The sequence below is a fragment of the Pipistrellus kuhlii genome, unplaced genomic scaffold, assembly GCF_014108245.1.
Source record: "Pipistrellus kuhlii isolate mPipKuh1 unplaced genomic scaffold, mPipKuh1.p scaffold_m20_p_15, whole genome shotgun sequence".
NCBI lineage: Eukaryota > Metazoa > Chordata > Mammalia > Chiroptera > Vespertilionidae > Pipistrellus > Pipistrellus kuhlii.
In genome coordinates, this window is record NW_023425460.1 from 3,549,420 (window position 1) to 3,575,490 (window position 26,071).

Sequence of the window (26,071 nt, forward strand, 5' to 3'; positions counted from 1 at the left end):
AGAACCTCTGGGCAACAGGCGTGGAGAGCAGCGAGGCCCCACGGAGAGATACTGGTGCATGGATTTATGTGTAGGACTACTAGTGTAAATATGTTTATTATATTATATTAACTAGAGGCCCAGTGCATGAGTTCATACACAGGTGGGATCCCTTGGCCTGGTTGGTAATGAGGGCCAATGGGGAGGGGGACTGGTCAGCTGCAGGGAGGGACCATGGGAGGTTGGCCAGCTGACCGCTCCCCCTTCCAATCGGGGCCAATGGGGGAGACCGGCAGGCTGAGGGGAGGGACCATGGGAAGTTGGCCAGTCGGGAGGAGGGACTGCGGAAGGTTGATTGTCTGTGGGAGCTTGGCTGTGGGAGTGCACAGATCACCAGGGGGCAGCTCCTATGTTTAGCATCTGCCCCCTGGTGGTCAGTGCATGTCATGCAACCAGTCAAACGGTCATTCGGTTGTTCAGTCACTTAGGCTTTTATATATACAGATAGATTATAGACTCATAAATATTCTCAAGGAAATGTTCTTTGAAAAGATCTTTCCAAATAGGGAAAATTCAATCCTATTTTCATTTACCTTACATAACAAATATTATTCATTTCTACTTTATCTTTTCTGTGTGAAATTTTGCAAATAAAAGCAAACACATATAAATATTCTTATTTTGCTTTTTCCATAGGTGTCAATTTCTATACTAGATGCCACCATAGTGTAGATTCCCCAGACAAAAATAGGCAGAGGCTGTTTCACCAAACACCTGCTGTGGTATTTTGAGTGTTCATCCCTGGGAGAGTGGCATACAAGATTAAGAAATAAATTTTGAAAAACTTTTTACTTTCTAACCCTCTAGAGTCCTCATGTTTTCAAAATAAATGGTAGAGCCCTGGCCAGGTGGCTCAGTTTGTGGGAGCATTAACCCATACACCAAAAGGTTGCAGGTTTGAATCTGGATCTGGGCACATTCATAGGCTGCAGGTTTGAGAACCAGTTGGGGCATGTATGGGAGACCACTGATTGATATTTTTCTCTCATATCAATGTTTCTCTCTCTTCTTTTTCTCTTTCTAAAATCAATTTTTAAAAAAAGTCCTAGTGGTACATACAAGAAGGAAGGAAGGAAGGAAGGAAGGAAGGAAGGAAGGAAGGAAGGAAGGAAGGAAGGAAGGAAGGAAGGAGGGAGGGAGGGAGGAGGGAGGGAGGGGGGAGGGGGGGGGGGGAGGAAGGATGGAAGGAAGGGGCAGCAGAATGTAATGGAATAGGGTCCTGGGCTTTTGAGTGACAGTTCTGTTCAAATTGTTACCCACTATTCACTAGCTATATCATCTTGGGTAAATTTTATCCTCTTTTTTAGTCTCAGTGTTTACTTCCCTCTTGATTTATTTCCTTTTGTCATCATTTTCCTCCTGCCCCCACTTCCCAGGCAACAATTCCAATGTGTTTGCTGTGCCTATGTTCTTACAAAATGTACTCTGTTGTTTTGTGAGCATGTGTTTCTAATTAACAGTGTTTTAAACAGACAGTGTTGTGGTAAGACCCCATCGTGTTGCCATCCATAGTGGGGCAAGAGTAGGTTTAGCATTGTTCATATGGAAAGTAATACAATAATCAATAAATAATGATACAAGAATAAACGAGTGTTTCCCCTATTCACAATTGTAAACCTGCTTTTGCCCCACCCTGTATGTCAACTGCTGCTGAACTTTGACATCTTGAGAACGCGAGGACAGTGTGAGTTTGCTTACTTCATCTGATTTTCATTTAATTCTTGACAATTTGCCAACAAGAGCTGAATTGCCCACATTCCATGTTGCTCCGTTGGCGGAGGGGAAAAAATCTGTCTCCAAGACAGTGTGAGAGCCAAGTGAGACCCACGAGGTTTGAGAACAAGACAGATGACGACAGAAAAGAAAGCCCAGGCTGGCCAAGTAGCACAGCTCATCCTGGATGCCTCCGGAAATCTATCTTCATTTTGCACGACTTCATCAGAATCGCATTAAGCTACACAGGATGTGAGATAAAACCAAGCTCTGGCCACTTGCAATCAGGATTCTGGAAGGGACTGCAGCAATCTTCAGCGAGACCCCCTTACTCCACACGGGGAGAAACGAAGGGCCTAGGAAGCAAGGTAACCAGTAAGGTCACACAGCCAATCTGAGTCCTCAATATTTCACCACGCTGCCGGTCAGCAGTGTAGGATGAAACATCCAAAGAGATGTTCTCAACAGCATGCCTCACCTCCCAAATATTTTTCAAATATTATCCAAGAATGACCCATTAAGAGTGAGAATACTTTCCATCGTTGTTAGCTGCCCTAACCCCCTGCATCCCATCCCGTTCATGTTCCTGGCGCCTGCCTCTGATACTGTAACCATGGCAATGGACAAATACCGTAAACACTCTGCAGACCCAGGGGTTTCTTGCCATTGGTAAAAGGTGCAGCAATAACGTGTTGCACATGCACACAGAATAGAGGATTCTGTAACATTTATGAAGCTGTGACATCTGCACAGCTACAGAGCTTGCTGACTTGTCAGAGGATTGCAGAGGATTTCCTAGGAAACTCAAAAGAAATATAGTTATAAAATTTCAATTTCATTATGTCACTAATATTGTCCTGGCAGCCTGGTGTGCCGGTTGCAAAACACACTGTTGGCCAGAGGCAGGAATCCCTTATATAATCTCATCATATCCTTTGAAACTTCACGAATCCCACAGAATGTCCCCTTTACTAACAGTAATAAGAACAAACACTAACTGAACACGCGCTGTGTGCCAAGCATTGTGCTTGGCCATTTTCCAGATAGAACGCTGAGGCCTAATGAAGTTGAGTCCCTTGTTAATAATCAGAGCTAGCAGTGGCCAAAGCAGAAGTCAAATCTAGATCCCTGTGACTCCAAAGACCTTGTCTGTAACATCTGTGCTCCTGGCCTATTGGTTGTAAACTACAGGTAGAGCCATAGTATCTAAAATCACTCCCTGGAGGCAATAATTTCTTTAAAAAATTTTTTATTAAGATATTACATGTGTACATATCTTACCATTGCCTCCCACCCCAATCTCATACATGCCCTCCCTCCCCAGAGTTTTGCGTCCATTGGTTATGCTTATATGCATGCATACAAGTCCTTTGGTTGATCTCTTATCTCCCCCACCTCTCCCTAACCTTCCCGCTATAATTTGACAGTCTTGTTTCGTGCTTTACTGCCTCTGTATCTATCTTTTTGTTCATCAGTTTATAATGTTCTTTATTATCCATAAATGAGTGAGATCATGTGGTATTTTTCTTTCATTGACTGGCTTATTTCACTTAGCATAATGTTCTCCAATTCCATCTGGGTTGTGGCAGCAATATTTTCACAGTGAAATACACCCCTCGTGAAATACATATTTAAAATGGATGCCACCAACTAATTCCTTATGTAGAAATTATTTCATTTATGTTTCAAGCAAGGGATCCCGCTGAAATGTCTATTTGAAATGGTATCAGGAAAAGACGCTTTCACTGGAACATGAGTCTGAACACAGATTGGCTAACGCCCCCTGCTGGGGCCTTTGGGAAATGACACCAAAGAAGCTCAGTCCCTGTGAAAAATGGCAGTGACGCTTCCTGATTTCTCACCACAAGGAGTTAATTCAAAGGGAGGAGGAGGAGGAGCCACTCAGGAGCACAGAGCCAGCCAGGAGGCATGATACAAGGGCATGTCAGTGGCACTGAGGGCTGCTGTGGTAGGTGTGGCCAGGCACCAGCTCTGAGCAGGTACCCAACCTTTCTTCCATGGTCACTGAGGGGGCGAGAACCCCAAGCAGGTCAGCTGTAACTGCTACATCTGGACTAGTGGAGGGGGTAGGTAAATGAACATTAGCCTTCAGGGCCTCAGAGACCAGGCAGCTTCAAGCAGAGTCAAGGTAAAAATTAAGATCAAGGTGGGACTAATGGGGGCTGGGCACTCAAAAAGCCACACCCAGAGAGCTGAACCAATCCTGTGACCCTGAGGTGGTGCTGGGAGAGGATTGTCCTGCAGAATGTAGAAAGAAGAACCTGGACTTCATTGTCCAGCAGTTCTGAAATAGAGGCTCTTATCCTGGCGCCCATGGAAGGGTCAGTGAACTTGATATTCTCTAGATTAGAATCCAAAGAGGTCCAGAAAACAGATAGTTCCTCTTCCTTTTCTCTTTTGGATCTTTTCCCTGTGGTTCTTCTTGAGTGTTTTTCTATATCAACTTTAAAATCAGCTTATCTGATAATAAAAAGATTCCATTTATATTTCATTTGTGGTTTATTTACATATAGAATGACTTAAAATTGACATCTCCATGATCTTGATTCTTCCTATCCAAGAACATGGTACGTCTTTCCACTTGTTCTAGTCTTCTTTTGTATCTGCCAATAACATTTCCAAATTTTCGTTATGGAGATTGTATCAGTTAGGTCTTGTTGTATAATAAACCATCCCCAAATGTAATAGTTTTAAACAATAGTCATAATTTACCTCATGAGACTGCACATTATCAATTCAGGCTGGGCTCAGCTGGGTGGTTTTCCTGCTGATCTTCGCTGATCTCAGATGGACTCACTTGACAACCTGTTTGGGAGGACTAGAAGGACCTAGGATTCTACATGGTATCTCATCCTCTAGTTTGGGCTTTTTACTCCATGTCTCATACACTGAGATTGGTCAATAGGACTTTGAAATTATATGCAAAGTTATGTGCTTATGTGTGAGTGTAGGTGCGTACTCAGGGCACAAGTCCTCTGCTTTTATCAAATCCTAAAAGGAGTCTGTGTTCCAAAAGAGATTAAGAAGCAAAGGCTGTGATCCTCCTGCACCTACTTCAGGAAGCAGAGTCAGCTGCTGGCTCTTAACTTGGCCAGTAGTTGACTTTCCTTACTCCTTGGGAACAGGTCCGAGGGCCTCCATAGACCTGTCAGGCACTGCGCATACCCTTCCCAGCCTCAGGAAACTCCCAACCTGGGAATAAATAAGGCAAGGAAACAGGGACGCTCAGGAATGCTGGAAAAGCAGGTCAGAGGCAGGCAAGGGAATTCACATTTTCCACTGTGATGTGGGTGTTGTTGTTATTCTTCTTTGCTGGTGAGGAAATTGAAGCTCAGAGGAAGGACGTGACCTGCCTAAGGCTACCCAGCCAGTAAGGATAGAATCAGGGTTTGAAGCCTCCCTTTACCGAGGGATTCTAACTGAAATGCTTTGAGTAGTCAGGAGGCAAACCAAGTCCTCAGACAGTTGACATTTTAACCAATTCCAACCTAAAGGGGCAAAATGAGATGCTCCTAGAGAGCCTGCAAACAAGGTATAATAAATGGCTCAGGGACACGTCAATAGTCTACCTGACCCCCAGGCACACAGAGGATCCTGGAATCGTGGATTAACTGAATGGCCAATGAGCAATATGAATCTGTGCAAAACTATCTCCAAGCCAAGCAGGTACAACCCATTTCGCCATCTTTAAATGTAGATTCATCCCTTAAAAAGCACACTGCTGGGAAACTGCTATTGCCAGACTCTGGAGCAACCACAGAGCCCACCTCATACAGCGAGTAGCCCCGATTAACCGAGAAATGAAACACATGGTGCTTTGAACAGTGCTTGACACAAACTCAGAATCGATGAACCTGGGCTGTCAGGTCTGTGACTATTAATACTGTTGTATAATCGTTAAGAATACACCTCTACCCTCCTTCCTCACTTCACTTCCGCCTGGGCCCAAAAGATTTTCCCTACTTGCAAGGAGTCAGGACTATACGTAAGTGGGTACAAGATTAAAAAATGAAATAAAACAAACAAACAAACAAACAAAAACACACTTTTTAAAAAAGAATATATTTTTATTGATTTTTCAGAGAGGAAGAGAGAGGGATAGAGAGTTAGAAACATCATTGAGAGAGAAACATCAATCAGCTGCCTCTTGCACACCCCCCACTGGGGACTTGCCCGCAACCAAGGTACATGCCCTTGACTGGAATCAAACCCGGGACCTTTCAGTCCGCAGGCCTAGGCTCTATCCACTGAGCCAAACCGGTTTTGGCAAACTCACACTTCTTAAACCTCCACATGTCAAGTCCCCCTTCTTTTTATTCCCCCAACAAAGACATTCATACCCACACCCCACTGGTACAACTTCTCCGACCATAATTTATGTGGCCCTGGGCCCCGCATCTATGTGCGGAGGAGGAGGCCTGGCCCACAGGGCTGAGGTTCTCCTGGACCCGGTCTTGCCTGAGCCAAGACAGGGAGACAAGGAGGCTTTGTGCAGCTCCCACCTCCCGGCACCAAGGCCCTTTCACTCGGCTGTCCCTCACCCCCCTCCATCTGCACAGGAAAGGCCAGCCCCTATTTCCTGTTTCCCTGGCTGCCTGCCAGACTCCCCACATTGGTGCCCTCAGCACTGCCAGGCTGGGAGGCCCATGGGCATCCTGTGCCATTGCCTCTGGAGGCATAGGTGCCCTGGGAAACCACTCTCACATTTCTACATGGGCACCTCCCAACTTCTCCGACCTCACACGGTGCTCACTGTGGACCCTGCTGCTGCCTGCCAGGGTGGCAGGAGCCTACGGCACTTCATTTATGCAGGAGGCTGTGGGTGGGCTCCCCCTAAGTGCTAAGAACTTGCTACTCTGAGCCCACAAATGCCCCATTTGCCCTCTTCTCCTTACTACCTGGCTACTCCCCTAGGACCCGAGAGTGAGCAGGCATGATAATGCTTAAGAGCATGGGTTTTAGAATCTGATCGACTCACTTCCAGTCTTGGATCTGCCACTCTCTGACCTTCATCAAATATATCATATTTGAAAAATGGAGAAAAGGACACCTTTCTTATAGGTCTAATGGTGCAAGGAATACATGAGCTAACACAAGTACAGCCTTAGCGCAATGCCAGGTTCAAAGAAGTTTAGCAAATAACAGACGAATGGTACTTACTGCCATTAATCCCAGCTGGCCATCAACTTGCTTTCAGAACTGGCATGTGGGTGGCATATTTCCCAAGTTCCTGGCACTGGTGTCAGTTTCCATTGGTCATTTCTAGAGAATGTTGGAAGGAGGACATCAGCAAACTGAGTCCTTCCTGTCATCTTGCCCAGAAGGGTTCCTTCAAGGGGTCAGGCTGGTTTCTGTTGCTTTGAGGAAATAAATGACTTCCAAGCACTTATCTCAGTTCTTTTAGTTCTACTGAATTTTCTAAAAATCAACAGAATCTCCCACTATTACCAATGTTTTGTCTCCTTTGGAATTGCTCCTCTTTTAATTTGTGCTTCATTGATCAGACCATGAATAACTAATAGTGGTGATGGTGGCATTTTTACCTCGTGCCTGGCTTAATAAAAGTGCTTTCTCTCTGTCCTCCTTGCATGCACATGTGAACTATTTGTTTAAGATAAAATAGTTCCCTTGTTCAGGAAATGCCCCCTTTATTTCCTTTTTTCCTGCCTCTTAGAGGTTGTTGTTGTTTTTAAGTCTGGGATGGCTATTTAATTTCATCAAATAATAGTTTCAGTAGCTATTAAAATGATAAGCTTTTATTTTAGCTTCCTTGACCTCATGATAGACATGATGGCTAGAGAACTCCATTTAGGAATGAACAGCTAACCAACAATTTATTTTATGTTCAAATTAGGGGCTAAAGGATGGCCTATGCAATAAAGAGCATTAGGATTTTAAATGTCCATTCAGGAAAAAAATTAAGTTTTAATCTTTCCTCACAACCAATGCAAATTCTAAATGGATTTGAGATTATGCCTTTAAACACACAAACACACACACACACACACACCACCTTTTAAACTATTTGAAGAAAATATTGGAAAATTTTTATAGTCTTGGTATGAGGAATCATATACAAGTTGTAAAACTTAGAAACCATAAAAGAAAATAGAGATATGAATACCTACATATCTAAATATTCTGTATTATGAAAGACCCAACAAAGGAAATTAAAGCGATTGGTAGGATGGAAAAAACATTGTCAACATACACAACAGACATTGAATTAATACTCAGAATATGTAAAAAGAAAGGGGGGGAATATTTGAATTGGCAAATAAAGCTCAGCTTCACTCATGATAAATAGCATATAAATAAAAACAACAAGGTAACGTTTTTCATAATCAAACTGCCTATATTTTAAAAGCTATATATCCAGTGTTGGAGAATGTACAAGGCTACTCGACCTACAACTTCAGGTCTCTCCACTACAGAATTCTTTTATGTAAATAGCGCCCCCTGCAGCACAACTTCAACACAGAGCGAGATTAATTGGGGACCCTGAAAGTAGCTCTCAGTGCTACAGTCCCTTGCAATGGGCTTAGTGAGAAAGTTTGGCATATCCGGCAAAATATAAAAGGCCCTCTTCCAGGAATGTAGCCTTTTAGAAATACATGAGTACGATACATGTACATAAAAATATATACAAAAGTATGTTCCCTGAAGCACAGGTGGGGAAAGAAACAAACTACCTGTCCACCAGTAGAGGATTGTAGGGGATTGTCTGGGCAAATAATGGTGCATCCATTCATGATATATTTTGCAAGGCTTCAAAGGAATGAAGTGGATTTATGTGTACTGACATAGGATGATCTTCAAGATTTGATGCTATGAGTGAGATAAACATAAATGTGAAAGCAAGTTCCAAAAATGCCTATTTTTCAGTCCCAGGTACATGCTTGTGTGTATCTGAATATACATTAGGTGGATAGGGAGTGCACACACCAGGAGCGGGGAGAGTAGTCACGCTGAGGGGATGGACTAGAATCGCTGTGTAGGGGCGTTAGTGCCAGGGAGGAGTTTCACATTCTCCTCCGCCTGCTGTCCTACCCTGTGACTCACCACAAGAAAGTATTGCATGTGTGTCAGTTTCATTGCAAATTCAAATATTAGGTAGGTAGCCCACTGATTCTGGGCTGTTCTTTGGACAACGTCTCACCTGACTAACCTACCCAGGAATGTCCTACTAAGGAGTGTAAGACATTCTTGAAAGAAACCCTTCTGAGCAGCTCATCAGGGCATCCTAATCCCCACGAGAGCATCTTAAAAACTAGATCCACATCTCTGCCCAAGATCTGCTGCTTCCAAACTGGAATTTCTGTGCCTGGGGGGAAGAATTGAGCAGTGAGGACTGCTGGGTAGTGTGGTAACTGAATTGGAGAACTACAAGACCGGGATTGGGAATGAGAAGACAGAGACCAGCCTTGTCTGCAAGGACTCCCATTAACCCTAAGGGGGCCCTGGCAGGACAGATACCTTCTCCTGGGCTTGGTGATGAAGGCGCTCCACTGACACCAGGCTCCGCGCTCCAGGCTCTGCAGCGCAGAAATCAAGGCTGCTGCAGCTTTGGTTTTTGTTTTCACTAAAACTTGGGTTGTTTTGCACTTGTTGGGGGTGTGAATCCCATGAATGAGGCTTTGACTATTGTGTTCTAAACTGGAGGAAGGTGGATTGGAAGTTCACTGAGAAAGCCACCCAGCTCTTGCTCTGGGCGTGCTTACATGAAGAAAGACAACTTGGTTCTCAGGAATGCTGTGACAATTATTATCTAAGGCAGTGATTGTCAACCCGTGTGCTATGACACACTGGCGTGCCACGTTTTAAAATATGCAATACCTGACTAATTAGACAGGGGCACTGACCTCTTTTCCTTTAGATTGTCAAATAATAAAAATGGCAACAGTCAACACAACAATAGACATCCCATGTGAATGAATTAAAATTATGCCTATTTTATTTTTATTTGATATCCATAATTTATCATCAGATCGGCAAAATAGTGTAATTTTTGACATGCCACGGAATTTCAGTAATTAGTTTACGTGTGCCATGAGATGAAAAGGTTAAAAATTGCTGGTCTAAGGACTGGCCTGCAGAGACAGGAAGACTGGATTCAAACCCTGAACCCAGCCAGGTGACTGTCAGCAAGGAGATGCCAGCAGGTGACTGTTGGCAAGGAGATACTAGTAGGATGATTGTTGGCAAAGTTCTTAACATTTCTGGGTCTCAGTTTCTTGGTTTGAAGAATGGACGTAATGATGGGGTTGCAGTGAAGAGCAGAGGAAGGGTATATGGATCAGTTAGTCGATCAGCGCTCAGCTACTGTTTATTAATATTATGGTGGTTTCTAGGCCGTTAACTCCTGGAGGGCAGACATACGTGAATGAGAAGTCTTTCATCCACTGAATCAGAATCAGAGTTCAAACACAGGGCTGGACACCGATTCTGATTCTATTAGGGCTCCAGGCTTCCATTCCTTTAAGCTGTTTAATGAGTCTGTACGTCGATAGGAATGCAAAACGATGCTTGTCCAGATGTATGTAAACCAGTCCTGTTTGGGCTCAGTTAATTCTCCCCCAGTTTTCTTTATTTGCACATTCATAGCCATATTCTGATCTGTGTCTGTCCTTTGGCTTGTTGTCACCCCTTACTGATTCCCTCATTCGTGACTTAAATAAAATCTTCAGCACATGCTCGTTTTCACCTCTCATGATTTTAAGTTTTTTTGTTTTTGTTTTGTTTTGAATTCTCTTCTAACATCACTATGACTCCTTTAGCGGAACAGCACTTTTCTGTAGAAGGCAGACGCACTTCTCAGGGCCAGACACTGTCCCATGCAATGAGAGTGCATGACTTGCTCGTAGGGGCTCTGGGTGACACGGGGGATGAAGGCACTGCCCTCAGCTTCCTCGGCCGGCCAGGCTGTATAACGGGCTCATAGCGAATGCCGGGCCGCACCCTCACCCCCTCGCCATTCTCCCTCTCCTCTGCGCCCCCCACCCACCCCCCAACCCCACCCCCCAACCCCACCCCCGGAGCGGGGACTCCAGGGCAGCCCCTCGCCGGGCAGGCGCCCAGGCTGGCACGCCCGCCCTCCGCCCTCGGGGTCTCTGGGCTCCGCGCGGCCCGCGGGCGCGGAGGGGCCTCTGGAGGGGGCGGGTTCGCTGGAGCCAGAAAGCCCGGAGCCGCCCAGGAATCTTGGCCGGGGCCGCGCGCATTTCCTCCCGGCGAGATCCCGGGGAGACGGCGGCGATCCTCCCGGGGAGGCGCGGGCAGTCGGCACCATGCGGCCCCTGCTGTGCGCTCTGGCCGCGCTCGCCCTGCTCCGAGCCGCGGGCGCCGACGGTGAGTGGGGCCCCGACGGGCGGGGACGGGAGAGACGCGCCGGGCGAGGGAGATGGAGAAGGGAGGGACAAGGAAACAGCCAGATGGAGAGAGAGAGATGGAGAAAGAGGGAGATGAGAGAGAAAACAGAGAGAGGGAGAAAGGGCAGAGAAATAAAGGCAGATGGTGAGAGAGAGGGCGGGGGAAGAACTGAGAGAAAGGTGGGGACTGTCACAGAGACTTTGGAGATAACGGGTGGGTGTGAACCATGGGCTAGAAAGGAGTTTGAGAGGCAAATGGAACAAGAGGGAAAGAAACAGAGGACCTGACATGGCAAGAGAAGTGGGCGGGGGAGAATCTAGAGGAAAAGGGAAAGATTCCAGACCAAAAGGAAGGGAGAATATGGGGAAACCCCAGGTCTGAAGGAGAGAGGGGGGAGGTGACAGGGAGCACAGGGTGGGAGGCCAGTCTGCAGGTGGGGCAGCCCCCTCACCTGCTCTTACCTCCCACCCTCACCCCCACCCTCACCCCCACCCCCAGGGTCAGCAGAGGCTGGGGCCTGGCTCCCTGGGCCTTGGAAACCCAGCTTCCACACCCATGACAGCCGGTCAGGGTGGGGCAGGCGGCCCAGGAACAGGGCCCATGCTTCACCTATCCGGTGGCCTGAGGGGGCAGGTCGCTGGGTGAGCAGCCAGTCTCCAGGCTGCAGGAGGCATCCCGGAGAGCCTGGGGGCAGGGTGCTCTGCGGGCTGGGTGCTTTGTCTTGCGCTGTCCCCTCTGCCCTCCCAGGTGAGGCTCAGGGCAGGTGTCTGCAAGTGCACTTATTTTTGGACACAGACGCTCTGCCTATTGCACAGTATGTTACAGTTTACAAGCCACATTCCCATTTTCCGACGTCCCGAGAAGGCCTCAGCCAGGGCAGCTGGTGCCCATCCCAGTTGGCCAGGGGAGGGGAAGGCTCAGATCTCACCAAAGTGCCAAGGCAGAGCCCTCACGAAGCACCCGGCCTCCTGCCCCAGGCCACGCTGCTCCCCCATCGGCCTGGAGTCCGTGGGTGTTGAGTCCCCCAGACCAAGTGCCCTGCGCCAGGATGGAAGGCCCCAACCCCAGTCCCCCTCGGGGCACAGCAGCTGTGGGGGTGAGCACCAGGGAAAGAATCGGCTGGTCCTGATCCGGGGCAGCCCTGGCTGAGTGGCCCTGGGTGAGTCATTCCACCTCTCTGAGGCTGTTGGGTGGAAGGTACCCACCCCACAGAGTGGTCTGCGGGGATTGGAGGAGAGAGGAAGTGTCAGGTGTGTCAGCACATTGGCTCCTTCTCCCGTCCCCCCAGCAGCTCCACTGCTCCCTCTGAGCCTCAGTGTCCTCACCTGTTAGGAAGGCCGTGTAAGTGTGGCTCAGCACAGTCCTTCTCCCCCAGTAAATAATATAAATTTTACTTCTTGTCTCCTGGAGCTGAGGAGACAAGGCAGGGTCTGTGTCCCCACAGGGAGAGGCTGGCCACCTGCCCACTGACGGCTGGTGTTCTGTGGCCCCTTAGCCACAATTGGTATAGACCCTTTAACTTAAAGGCATTTTAAAAACATGATTTCCTTCCTCATTATGCATGCTTATCGCTAAAGATTAAGTAAGAAAAAGGACAGTAATGAAAAAAGAATAAAATAAAATAAAGAAAAATATTAAAATTTAAAAATAGAAAGGAGGAAAGTACAAATGCATTAAAAGCGATCTCACACTGAGTTCACACATTTTTGTGTGTAACCTTTCAAACTTCGGACAATGTACCATTGTTTTTCTTAACTTTTAATTATGGAATCGTTGGATATAAAGGCATACCTCAGAGATATTGTGGGCTCGGTTCCAGACCACCACAATGCAGTGACTATTGCAAAAGAGTGAGTCACTAATGTTTTTTTTGTTTCCCAACATAATTAAAAAGTATGTTTATACTATGTCTTAGTCTATACGTGTGCAATAGCATTATGTCTAAAACCCCAATAATTTAAAAATATTTTATTGTTAAAAAAGCTCTAACCATTATCCGAGCTGTCAGGGACTCATAATCTTTTTGCTGGTGGGGGCTCTTGCCTTCAATCTGCAAAAAAATGCAATATCTTCTAAGCGAAATAAATCGAGGTCCGCCTATGAAACAGAATTGTATAATTAACCCATGTACCTAGCAACCAGCTTCAACAAGTATCAACTCATGGCCAGCCTGTTTCATCTATTAGCCCCATCCTTTCTCTCCTCCCTCAAATTATTTTGAAGAAAATTTTAGACATCATATAGATTATTGTTTTTAATTTTTTTAAAAATATATTTTTATTGATTTCACAGGGGAAGGGAGAGGGAGACAGAAACATCAATAATGAGCATCATTGATTGGCTGCCTCCTGCATGCCCCCCAGCCCGCATCCAGGCATGTGCCCTGACAGGGAATCAAACTGTGACCTCCTGGTTCATTGATCCAAACTCAACCACTGAGCCACACTGGTTGTTTTATTTCTAAAAACACAGGTTGTTTTTATTTCTAAAAATTTCCTGATGTATCTCTAAAAGATAAGTAACCTTTTAATAAACATAAGTATGATACTATTATCATAACGTAAAAATGGACAAAAATTCCTTACTGTCATCAAATATCCAATCAGGGTTCAAATGTCCCTGATTATGTCATGTTTTTTCCTTTGGTTAGTTTGGTCCAAATAAGGTGCATACATTGCTTTTGGTTGAGATGTCTGATGAGTTTCTTTAAATATGTAAGTTCTCTTCTCCTGTTCAGTTGTTGTTTTTTCTTAAAGTTCATTTGTTGAAGAAACTGGGTTGTTTGTCCAGTATCTTTCCACATAGAGATTTTACCCCCAGCTGTCATTTAAATGTTCTTTTCACCCTGTATTGTCTTTAAACCAGTAGTTAGATCTAGAAGCTTAATCTAATTCCAGTTAGAATTTTTCCCCCAAGAATACTTTAAGACAGTGTTTTAAAAACACATATGTGTTTTTATTTCAGAGAGGAAGGGAAAGAGAGAGAGAGATAGAAACACCAGTGAAGAGAGAGAATCATCAATCAGGTGCCTCCTGCATGCCCCACACTGGGGATAGAGCCCGCAGTCTGGGGTAGGTTGACGCTCAACCGCTAAACCACTCTGGCCGGGCTAAGAGTTTTCATTGCTTTCATTTACATTTCTTTGATTAATATCAAGATTGGGCTTTTTCTTCAAATACATATTGGGCATTTCTACTAAATCATTTTGTACTTTTTCAGTTGTGGTGTTGGGATAGTTCCTATTGGTCTGTGAAAGCTCTTTACATGTTGAGTGAGACAAACTTTTGTGTCACTTGTAGATAATTTTTTCTAGGTTCAGGCTTGGCTGAGCTTCTTTCCTATTCTGCCCTCAGAGGGATCTGAAGTCCCTTTCAGCCAGTATAACCATTGTTACCCATGCCTCAGGGCCCATCAGAATCTCTCACTCTCCACCATCGACCACTCCAGGTCCCTGTGGGCATCTGTCTTCCCATCCTGCTTTTTTTTTTTTTTTAATTTTTTCTTTATTAATTTCAGATAGGAAGAGAGGAGAGAGAGAGAGAAACATCAATGATGAGAGAGAATCACTGATAGTCTGCCTCCTGCACACCCGCCTCCAGGGATGGAACCCCTAACCCAGGCATGTGCCCTTGGCTGGAATTGAACCCGGGACCCTTCAGTCTACAGGCCAATGCTCTATCCATTGAGCCAAACCGACCTGGGCTGGACCCTGCTTTTTGCTGTGGGTGGAAGAGGAAGATACTGAAGGGCTGTGGTGAGGATCCCAGCATTTCTTCTTACAAAACTAGATGTTGTGGGGAGTGAAGCACTCAAAGACGGGTGGGTCCAAAGCACACATTTGGGCTCTTGTGGGGCTTAAAACAGCTGTGAGGGTGTCAGTTGTATAGGTCCCCTGCACCTGTCCAGCCCTTCATTTTATATAAGAGGCACCAGAGGCAGCTGAGGCACCTCCCAAATAGGTGGCTTTTGACTTACACAAGGTCACACCACTGTCAAGGCGTAGTATAGACAGTGTTGGATTCCAATCCTGTCCTCACCACTTACTAGCTGTGTAATCTGAGGCACCAACATCTTTGATCTTGGTTTTCTAAACTGTATTTAAAAATAAAAAAATAAAAAGGATGCAAGAGTTCTGAGCTCACAGCTGGAATTAAATGAGATAATGCATTTAAGAACTCACCAAAACCTTGGCACAGAGTAAGTGATCACAAGTCAGGAGTAGCTTTGAGGAGCTGGTCCGGTGTGGCTCAGTGGTTGAGCATCAATCTCTTAGTCAGGTGGTCACGGCTCAATTCCCAGTCAGGCACATGACCGGGTTACAGGCTTGATCCCCAGTAGGGGGCGTGCAGGAGGCAGCTGACCAATGATTCTCTCTTATCATTGATGTTTCTCTCCCTTCCTCTCTGAAATCAATAATATATTAAAAGAGTAGCGTTGAGGAGGGCAAAGCGGAAAGGAATGGGGAACGTTTGTAATAGTGTCAACAGTAAAAAAAGAAAGAGCAGCTTTAAATACAGAGTAAGCTTATGTCCATCCTAAAGGTGAAGAAACCAAAGATCCAACCATGGGCTTGGCGTAAAGGAGCACTGGGTGCGTGTTGGAGAAGCCCCTCCCAAACACCCTTTGGGCCCCTGCTTGGGTTGAGGTCTAGGGCAGGTGCCACCCCATCACGAGGAGAGCCGGCTGGAGTGATCTAACCAAGAGCACTGACTCCATGTGGAGGGGCAGCCACAGGGGGCTCTCACCGACCCACTCACTCGTCAGCTCACCTGGGCGATGCCCTGCGTGGCATCCCTCAGCAGTTCTGAGGCGTCTTCAAGTGCAGGATCCCCTGTGATCCACACGGTGATCCTGCAAAGTGGAAGAGCAGGTCAGATCCCTGGCAGACAAGGAAGCCAGTGAGAGGCAGAGCGCAGTCCGTGAGCAGGGGCGGGGCACTGCGTCTCCAACCCCCAGCCTTGCATTCTTTCCACAGCAAGCGGAGGGAGAGAAGCTAGATATCCAGGTCCAGCTTCTTAGATGTTCTCCACATGACGGGGGTTTTGGAATGTTCTAGCACATTATAACATTAGGAAGCACAGTATTCCACAATAGAAGAAAACTTGGTTTCTGTACGGCCTCAGGGAGCAGAACTGCTTGCCAGCCTTGACCACAAGCCAGTCTGCCTCTGAACTGATTCATGAGAAAGACATTAACTTGTGTATAATTGAGGGGGCTCTTTGTTACAGCAGCCTACCTTGTATTTTCAGCAAAATACTAACTTGACCAGATAGTGAAGGTATTAGAATGGCATTGCTATGCTCTCAGAGTGGATGGCAAGGCTCCAGCCACATCTGGAAAGTGACTAAAGACCAAGGGAGCAAGACATGTCTCACCCAAAACAAAACAAAACTAAACTAAACAAGAGTGTTTCTCAGACCCTGAGCGCGCGCGCTCTCTCTCTCTCTCTCTCTCTCTCTCTCTCTCTCTCTCTCTCTCTCTCTCTCTCTCTCTCTCGGCCTGAGGGCCCCTCTCCTGTTTCAGCCACAGCAGTTCCACAGATTGGAGTTCTTCACATAATTATTTGGAAATAATTTAAATTTAAAAAAAAATCAAAAACCACCGATGTCTTTAAATGAATCATAAATTTTAATACAAATATCAAATGTGACTAGATGTATTAGTCTATTATACTTAATGTGGTCCAATAGACTTAACCCCCAGTGACAAGAGCTGCTGGTCCAGCAGAGTGTCTTTGATGACACAGGAGGCTCCCCAGTCCCTGTCAGTGTCACTGCCACAGCAGAAATCATTTGTGTCGTGGGCACTTCCTCAGCGTTTGGGTCCCAGGTAACAAAGGTCTCCTCTGATTGTAAGTGGAGGGGCCGTACTTCCCGCCCCGAGGGGACCCCGTGTCCAGGCCTCTTTAACGGAGCCCGGCACCTCCTCCTGGGCTTCTGGCCTCTGCTGCAGCTTGTTCTCACCAGCGCACGACATTCCACCCCTGGCCACCGTCCAGGGCGCACAGAGGCCGAGCAGGAGCCAGGCCAGGGAAAACAGCCCGGCGTCCAAGAAGGTCCATGTCCCCGCTGGCCGGGGCAGGGCGGGCGGGCAGAGGGAGGAAGGGAGGACTTGCCCCTCCAAGTCCTTCCTCTCCAGCTCCTCCGGGTTCATCATGGCAATCCTTCAGCCTCCCCGACCCCTTCTCTTTCTGGAAGCCCGGGGACGCAGGCCTGACCGTGAGCCCCTTCCTCCTGATGAGGTCCCCGAGGCTCCAAGGTGTGTGTGTGTGTGTGTGTGTGTGTGTGTGTGTGTGTGTATACAAGCTCAAAAAAGGAAAAAAGAGAAGGCACCCAGGCCTTGCCTTGCTGGAGGGTCTGGTCCAGGAAGCCACTTGGCACTGACTCCTCCCTGTAGCTAATTCTGTGGCCTCTGGGCAGGCTCTGGAAGACCAGCTGCTCAAGGATGAGCTGTATCTGGGCAGCAGTGTCGTGGGGCCACCCCACCCGTGTGGCAGGAGCGGCTGCAGAAGCTCATGGAGGAGGGAAGTTTCCCACAAGCCCACAACAGCCCATGGCTGAGCCGGGCCAAGAACGCGAGGTCCAGTGTGTTTTCTGCCGTCACACGTTGAGCTCAGCGCCATGGGACCCCTCTCCGATCGGGAGGCCGGGCTGACTCAGGGGCAGTTGGGCGGTGGAGCCGGGCGGGGTTCTGTCCAGATGTGAGAGATTAGAGCTGTGCGCCGTGGAGAGCAGCTCAGGCCAGCCTTCTCCCCGGATGGGTTTGGAGCCAAGCGAGATCTCATCACAGACACGTACAGAGCAGTGGGTCTCAGGCCAATGGGAGGAGCGTGTCCGGGCGTTCGGGACGTACCGAGCTGGCAGAGCCCCACTTGCCCCCAGGGTCACGCTGCTTCCTCCGCCTGAGCTGGGGGAGAGGAGGAGAGGGCCTGGGAGAGGGCAGGCGAGGCTCAGAGGGGAAATTTGGCCAAAGGGCCCAGGGCACACTGCACAGGGCGGGTGGATCAGCCACCTCTTTCCTGACAGCCCTCCCCACGGGAGGATCAGCGCCTCCTGCCCCTCCAAGTCCTTCCTCTCCAGGCTGAGCAGCCCCGCTCCTCCCGCTGAGATAAATGAATCCAAATGTGGGTCCCTGCAACCTGGCGCTCCCAGGTTTCCTAGGGCACGGGGCCCAGACGGAGCACAGCCCTTCAGGCGGGGTCTCGGACCACCCCTCTGTCATCCTGAACATTTCCCACCGGCGCATGCTGCCCTCTGTGGCTTCTGTGTTTTTGCTAAACCCTATCAGACAACTGGCTTTTCTTATGGAAAATTTCAAACCACACACACACACACACACACACACACACACACACGCACACGCAGAAGAGTGCAGTGAACTCCCAGGTCCCCATCACCCAATTTCAACAATTACTAATCTTGTTTGCTCTGTGTTCCCACCCATGCCTCCTCCACGCCCAGGCCTGGGTTATTTTGAAATAAATCCAAGACATCCTAGCATTTCATCTGTAAATATTTTAGTGTAGATCTCAGAAAGCGTCCCTTTAAAACAGTAACCAGAGCTCCATTCTAACACACACACCCCCAAGGCAACAAGCAGCCCATTGTCTCAGGGGGAGGCTTCTGTGGGTTCTGCGGAGGGGAATGGTGGAGTGGGGGATGTAAGACACACATTGTTCGCCACAAGAGATGCCCAGAGTGGAAGGAAGTTTTGTCCCTGCTGGTGGTCCCGGCCCTGAGGGGAAGAGCTGGGGTCCAGAGGGAGATGGAAACAGAGGATCTCAGGGGGACGCCTCGGTGGAGCTCCCAAAGGCCAGCCTGCTGAGGGGGTCGGAGAAGGCCAGTGCTTGGGGTCCAGGCATTTGCTGGCAAGACACTCAACCTCTCCCGGTGGCATTCATCACCAGCAAAAGGACATAGCAGCTCCATTCTTAACTCAAACCTGCCGACTTCTGGGCAATTAAATGTCCCCTTGGACAACCCGGCCCACATGAGGCCTGGCAGTCCCAGGAGTTTTGCAGGGACACAGACCCATGGGGTAACTGTACCCCCTCTGCTCCAGAGTCCCGCCCATGGCCACACCTGCATGCTGTCCCTCCGCCCATACCGCCTGCTCCTTCTCTCCCATCAAGGCCTCCAGGCCCTCAGCCCCTCCACCTCCCAATGGCTCTGCTTGTTGTCCTCTTTTCTTCCCAACCCAAGCCAGACCCCAGAGCTCATCACCTCCACCCCTCGCTGGTCCATCCCTCACTTCCTCTGCTCTCTTCTCTTTCCTCTGCTCTCTTCTCTTTCCTCTGCTCTCTTCTCTTTCCTCTGCTCTTTTCTCTTTGTTCTCTGGCTGCACACATCCTGCAGACTCCCAGGGTCTGCTCCATCCAGCCACCGACTCTGCTGCTCTGTACCAGCCTGTGGGCCGCGGGGGCAGGGCAGGTGCTTCCAGAGCTGCTCCCGATGTCAGGCCATCCTGCAGTCCTCCTGCGCGGCCTCTGGTTTTCCTCGCCCCCTCCGGGACCCCCTCTTCACACAAGCCCTCCACCCAGGGGCACACTGTCAGTGCTCTCACGGAGCTTCTGTTTTAGTGGCTGTTTAACAGCGCACTCACAGAATTCCTGGACACTCACAGCTCTCTCCCCCTTCCTTAACCCCACCCGAGTGGTCAGCAAACAATTCTCCTCTTATTATACTTTACAAAGCGAGCAGAGGCCATCAGGTGGGAACCTGTTCAACTTCCTTGCACCCATCTTTGCTGTGCGCTGTTTCTCTTCCCTCAAGGGTTGTCCCTACCTGTCATTCCCTCCTCCCTCCTCCCTCCTCCCTCCCCTCCCCAAACCACCACCACCCCTTTCTGGATTGCAAGACCTCTCTCAAATGCTTTCCTCCAGCTCTCCTTTCTTGTTCTTCAGGCCCTAAGCATGGCGTGTTTCTCTAGTGTAAGAAAGCGGAAGGGACAGCAATCAGCTTTCTCCAGACCTTGTGATCTGTTCTCCTTCCCGCAGTCACAATTCCCGAAAACACTTCCAGGGACCTCGGTTCCCCCTCTGACCTCTCCTTCCCTTTTCATCCCACCGCAGCCTAAACCCTGCCCGGCCCTCCACCAGCCCCTGGAAGAGCTGGGGTGGGATTTGGCAGTGACGCTCCTGTGGCTGTTTCTCCCTGTTCCTGCTTGGCCTCTGGCTCCTTTGGGCCTCGGTGGCCACTTCCTCCTCCCGAAGGCTCTTTGCTTCTCGTAGTTTCTGGAACAGTATCCTCCCTCCTGAGTGCCGGGTTCTTCCAGGGTCCAGCCAATTCCGATGGGCCCCAGGCATCTCGGAGCCACCAGACCGGGGTCCGAGACTTCCATAGGAGGGGTGGCGGTGCCAAGAGGAGCCAAAAAGGAATCCACGTTGGGGAGAAAAATGATGAATCGGGTTGAGCAGGTTGAACCTCAAATCTTCCACTTACCAGCGGCGTGACATTGGACACCTCATGTCACCCGTCTGTGCATACATTTCCTGTGTGTATGTTAAGGATGATGATAGGTGGTTGTGGAACTGACTGAGTTAGTACATGTGTTTAGCACTGTGTGTGCGTGTAAACACTCATGGATGCCAGCTGTTACTAGCTGCTCACAGATGTCAGTGCTACTACTCAAACATCTCCACTCATTTTCTTTAAAAAAATCTATATATCTATATGTCTATATGTCTATCTATCTATCTATCATCTATCTATATATCTATATATCTATCTATATATATATATATATATATATATATTGATTTCAGAAATGAAGGGAGAGAGAGAGAGAGATAGAAGCATCAATAATGAGAGATAACAATTGATTGACTGCCTCCTACACATCCCACACTGGGGATCGAGCCTGCTCCCCGGGCATGTGCCATGACCGAAATTGACCGTGACCTCCTGGTTCATAGATCGATGCTCAACCACTGAGCCACGCTGGCCGGGCTCTCTACTCATTTTCTTCCTTTCAGTCCCTACTACTACTGCCCCCTTGCCTCACTTCTCACCCTGGTTATTGCAAAGACAAATGCCTCCAATCCAGTGTCTGTATTTTAAACATTCATCTATGGTGATGTGACCCTTCTGTTAACCCCCAAACGAGCACCGTGACTGGTTGTTAGGGCCCCTGGCTTGGCGTCTGTGACCCACCTCTCCAGTCCCATCTCCCAGCCGCCCTATACTTCACAGCCACTCTACCTGCCAGGGCTTGTGCGCTGAGCCGTGCTGTGCACGCCTCCCTGTCTGCACACGCCGCTCTCCCTGGCGGACACCTTCCTTGTTCGGGCAGCGCCTCCTTGAGGAAGCCCGCCTGGCCTGTCGGTGAGCCCAGAGATGAGTGAGTGATGAGGGCAGCCCCTCTCTTGCCCTGATCCCCCCTGAGGCTGCCTTCGCTTCTCTCTGTGTGTGAGTGTGCTCAGGGCCCGCCCCACTGAACCCGGCGCTTCGCAGGAGTCTCAGGCGTTACAGGGGAACAGGCCACAGTGACAGGACTTGTCTTCCCACAGCCGCCGACCCCTCCATCCCCTCCAGAGGAGACGCAGCTCGGAGCACGGGGTGTGACACACACGTGGCTGTCCTCAGCCGCTTGGATGTCCTAGAGGAGGTAATAAGGGTGACCGGGGAGGACATGCACCTTCGGAACCACCTGTGAGGCTGTTGGCTTTATAGGGCTCAGCCAAGCTTGCTTTGGAAAATTAGGGAAATCCAGGCCAGTCCTGCTCCCTGCCCTCCCTGGCTGTCGGACTGACCAGCTGCAGGGGACCCTGCTGCCCCTGGGACCCAACCAGAAATCTCTGCAGAATCACCAGGTGAAAAGGTAGAGATTTGATCACTGTGTTTTGTTATACAGCCAGTTTGTAATCTGTGGTCCATAAATTTATGTGGAACAAAATTATACTTTATTTTTAAAAAACCTTAGCATTCACATTTATTATAAACTAGAGGTCTGGTGCACAAAATTCATGCTCTTGGGGGAAGGTCTCTCAGCCTGGTCTGCACCCTCTCACAGTCCCTGGAGCCCTCAGTGGATGTCCAACTGCCGGCTTAAGTGGGGAGTGGGCCTAAGCCAGCAGTCGGACATCCTTAGCACTGCTGCAGAGGCAGGAGAGGCTCCCACCACCGCCGCTGTGCTTGCCAGCCATTAGCCCAGTTTCTGGCTGAGCGGCACTCCCCCTGGGGAGCACACTGACCACCAGGGGGCAGCTCCTGCATTGAGCATCTGCCTCTTGGTGATCAGTGCACATCATAGCAACCAGTCCTTCTGCCGTTGGGCCAAAACTGGCTCTCCAATATCTCGGAAGGTCCTGGATTTCGAGAAGGTGCAGGCCATGCCAAGGGATTCCACTGGTGCACAATCAGGGCTGGGGAACAGAGAGATGTGGGAGGTTGGCCAGCCAGGGAGGGACTGTGGGAGGGCTCCAGGGAGTGTCAGGCCTGTCTTGCTCAGTCCTGATCGGCTGGACCCCAGCAGCAAGCTAACCTACAGATATGAGCGTCTGCCCCCTGGTGGTCAGTGTATGTCATAGTGAGCGGTTGAACAGCCTTATCATGTTTTGATTGGTTGAACTGCTGACTGGACACTTAGCACATTAGGCTTTTATTATATAGGATATAACAAACCATAGTAGTATTATAAGTATCAATAGTACTGTGATTTTTGTCATCAATAGAAATCAGGTAATTTCATCCCCTTACAATTATTTTGAACATCTCAACATATCAGTCAGTTTAATCCCTATGTCAAAATTGCAGTAGTTGTTAGACATTATGGTGGATCATGTTGTTTAGTGAGTTAATAAAAACAAATTTTATATAAAAAATTTAATCCTGAATACTGAATAATATGTTAATGAAATTAGTGTCCTTGGAATTACTATATGTTTTATTATTTTTTTCAATTAGATCATTTGTCTAAGTTGGAGTCTGTACGTTTCACCAGACTATTAATGGGATTCATTCATGAAAAAAGTTAACAGTGAATAAAGAAAATTTCAAAATCCCAAACTTGTCATTTGGCAGAGTTGCCACCAGGGGGCGAGGCAGCAAAAGGAATGTGAGCTCCCGTGATGAAGTCCTTGAAAGAGACTGGAATCCTGGTCACTCAGATCCTATGACAGAGAAAAACCCATGCCAGCAGCTCCAGAGAGGGGGCCCTAAGATTTTGTCATCTAGGGAACCCGGAGGTGGGCAGGGCAGGGACTGAACAAGAAGGGCCCAGGTCCCCTGGCAGCCAGTTCTCTCCCCGCTGCACACCAGGTGCTCCTGACTAAGCAGGACTGGGCACCACTCGTGTCCTCTGCCCCTCCCCACCCTGTTCCCATGTCTCTTGCCCCAGACGGTGGAGAAGACGGTGGAACACCTGGAGGCCGAAGTGAAAAGCCTGCTGAGCCAACTGGAGGGGCTGGCCTGGACCCTGCCCCCGGGGCCCTTCAGCCCGGTGCCCGACCTCCTGGGAGATGGTGAGCGCCTCAGGTGGCAGAGGTGACAGCCCTGAGCTGGGCAGGCAGGGTGGGATTGGGTGCTCTGGTGCCGCCTGCACAGGCCAGACCTCCAGCTCCTCCTCCGGACAGAAGGGGGCAGGCATTTCCCCCAGCTCACGCCGAGTGTTCTCGGCCCCCACCGGGGTGGGTGCAGGCCAGTGTCCCATCAGGGTCCATGGGACACACTCCCCCCCTTCTCTCATCTCCCTTCCAGGGACCACTTCTGTGCCACCAGGAACCCTTTCCAGAAAGACCGGCGTCCCTCCGACCAGGCAGTGGAGGGGTTGCACCTGCTCCCTCCTTGAGCCCTGTGTTCCCCGGCACAGTTCCTGGGACTGGGGGCGGGGCAGGGTGCCTTCAGCACCCCTCACTCTGAGGCACCCTTTCTTTCAGATCATCAGTGAAGCAGGAGGTGGAGAAGCCCAGCAGCTGGAAGTAATACCCCTGCCCGACAGCTCTCCTCTGAGCCTTGCCTCTGGCCTTCCGTCCTCAGCTTTGTGCGAATAAAAGCTACTCCTCTGACCCCGCTGACAGAGTGGATCCTACAGCGGCAGCCCTTCTCCACCTACCCCCATGCCCGGAGGCCCACATCCCCCTGGAGGAGTGGGCCTGGGCATCCCCAGCCCGGCTGGGCTTCGGCCCTCCTTCTGTACAAGGCAGGATTGTTCACTGAGGTGAGGCACCTGACGCTGAGAATCCTAAGATGACTCTGCGGAAGGGCCCTTGTGGGAGCCTGGCTACTCACAGAATGGGCACCTCTGGTAGTTTGTCAAAAATGCAGAATTTGGGGCCCCAATCCAACCTCCTGAATCAGAATTTACATTTTAATGAGACCCGCCAGGGGATTCCTGTGCCCTTTAAGGTTTTAAAAGAGACTTCTATGGAGGTAAAGTTCACCTAACACAACCTTCAGAGTTGTAACCACGTTAAGCTGTACAAGTTCAGGGCCTTCGAAAGGCTGTGCCGTCGCCACCTCTCTGATTCCAGGGCATGTCCAGTAGCCCGGAAGGAAGCCCTGTCCCCATGAAGCATCGCTTCCTGTTCCCCTCCCACCGTCCCTTGGACACCACTGACATTTCTGTCTCTATGGACTTGCCTGTTCTGGACATTTTAAATAAATAGTCTCATACAACACGTGATCTTTTGTGCCTTTTTTGTTATTGTTGTTGTTGTTTTGTTTTTGTTTTACTTAGCCTGTTTTCAAGGTCCATCCGTGTTGTAACGTGTCAGTCCTTCGCTCTCTTTTGTGTGGATACAGGCTTTCATTCCTGTCGGGTCTATAACTCGGGATGGAATTGCTAATTCAAACAGTAACGCCGCCGGCTGAAGTTTTGAAGAATCACCAAGCGTGTTCGCCTCGCCGCTGGACCACTGCACACTCCCGCCAGCAATGCTTGTGTGAGGATTTCAAGGCCTCTGCATCCTCGCCGTCTTTTTTTGCTACAGCCATCACACTAGGTGTGTGGTGGTATTTCGTGGTGTTAGGTTGCATTTACCTAATGACTCGTGATCAGAGCATCTTTTCATGTGCTTGTTGACTATTTTTATGTGTTTTTGTGTTGTTGTGTGGGGTTGTTGTTTTTTTTTGCAGCAAAAAGCTTTATTGTTTCATTTGGTCCAATTTATGGGCGAGGGCTTCAGGGTGGTGAGGAGGATGCCTAACAGGCTCAGGCAGAGGCTCGGGCAAAGCCAGAGCCCAGGGGGATGCAGAGGGGCCCCTAAGGCCTCTGGGCCCAAAGGCTCCTCGCTGTGCCTGAGAGTGAGCCTTTGGAGGAGATACTCTCCCAGCCCAGCCCGGCCGCAGCCTGCGGAGGGGAGCCAGGTGCGGCCCATCTTGTTGGCGAGTCCCACCTGCTCAGCCAGGCGGTAGTTCACCAGGTAGTCTCGGAGCTGAGGTCTGTGTGGGTAGAACTGGGGCCTGCAGCTCCAAAGGCCTCGTTCAGGTTCTTCTCCAAGGCCATGGCGGCTTCCTGAGTTACCCTCTCACGTGGGGAAGGCTCTGCCAGCCCTGGCGGAGGACGCGGCCACCGCACCGGTTTTGCATCTTTAAGGGCCGCTCAGTGCCCGCTGCTTCTGTGCTGACCCGGGAAGAGGCGCCCACGGCCTCCAGAGCCACATTGTTGTGGTCAAAGTAGAAGCCCAGACTGAGGTAGGTGGGGAGGTTGAAAGGGGCGGGGGAACCGCAGGTGCAGGCTGGCCAGCGGTTGACCGCAGCCTCCTCCTCGGTGGAATAATTCTGATGAATCTGGGAGCTCATGGTTGTCCGGCAATGAGTTAAGGTAGAAAAAAAGCGGTGTGTGGCGTGTTGGCTGGTCTCGGAGGTGGTTCTGAAGGCGGTGGCTAGATAAGAGGCAGGAGAGTTGCCGGAGGCTGGGTCTGTTCCGTCCAAACACTGTCAAAGCAGGAGACAGATCCGGGAGCCGAGGGCACTGCCTTTATGTGTGTGGTTTC

At 49.3% G+C, this 26,071-nt stretch overlaps 1 protein-coding gene across 1 annotated transcript; it reads left to right on the top strand.

The window, feature by feature from the left end:
• Window positions 1-10,896: 10,896 nt before the first annotated feature.
• PLAC9 (placenta associated 9) lies at window positions 10,897-24,752 on the top strand. Its single transcript, XM_036438077.2, has 4 exons — window positions 10,897-11,118; window positions 21,647-21,744; window positions 23,476-23,599; window positions 24,014-24,752. Exons 1-4 carry the CDS (start codon window positions 11,058-11,060, stop codon window positions 24,022-24,024), a joined length of 294 nt encoding a protein of 97 aa, XP_036293970.1. The 5' UTR covers window positions 10,897-11,057; the 3' UTR covers window positions 24,025-24,752.
• Window positions 24,753-26,071: the final 1,319 nt, after the last annotated feature.

Coding starts and splice junctions, on each gene's coding strand:
- PLAC9 (XM_036438077.2), top strand. CDS start 11,058: ATGCGGCCCCTGCTGTGCGCTCTGGCCGCGCTCGCCCTGCTCCGAGCC. Junction 11,119..21,646: donor CCGAGCCGCGGGCGCCGACG/GTGAGTGGGGCC, acceptor GTCTTCCCACAG/CCGCCGACCCCTCCATCCCC. Junction 21,745..23,475: donor GCTTGGATGTCCTAGAGGAG/GTAATAAGGGTG, acceptor CTCTTGCCCCAG/ACGGTGGAGAAGACGGTGGA.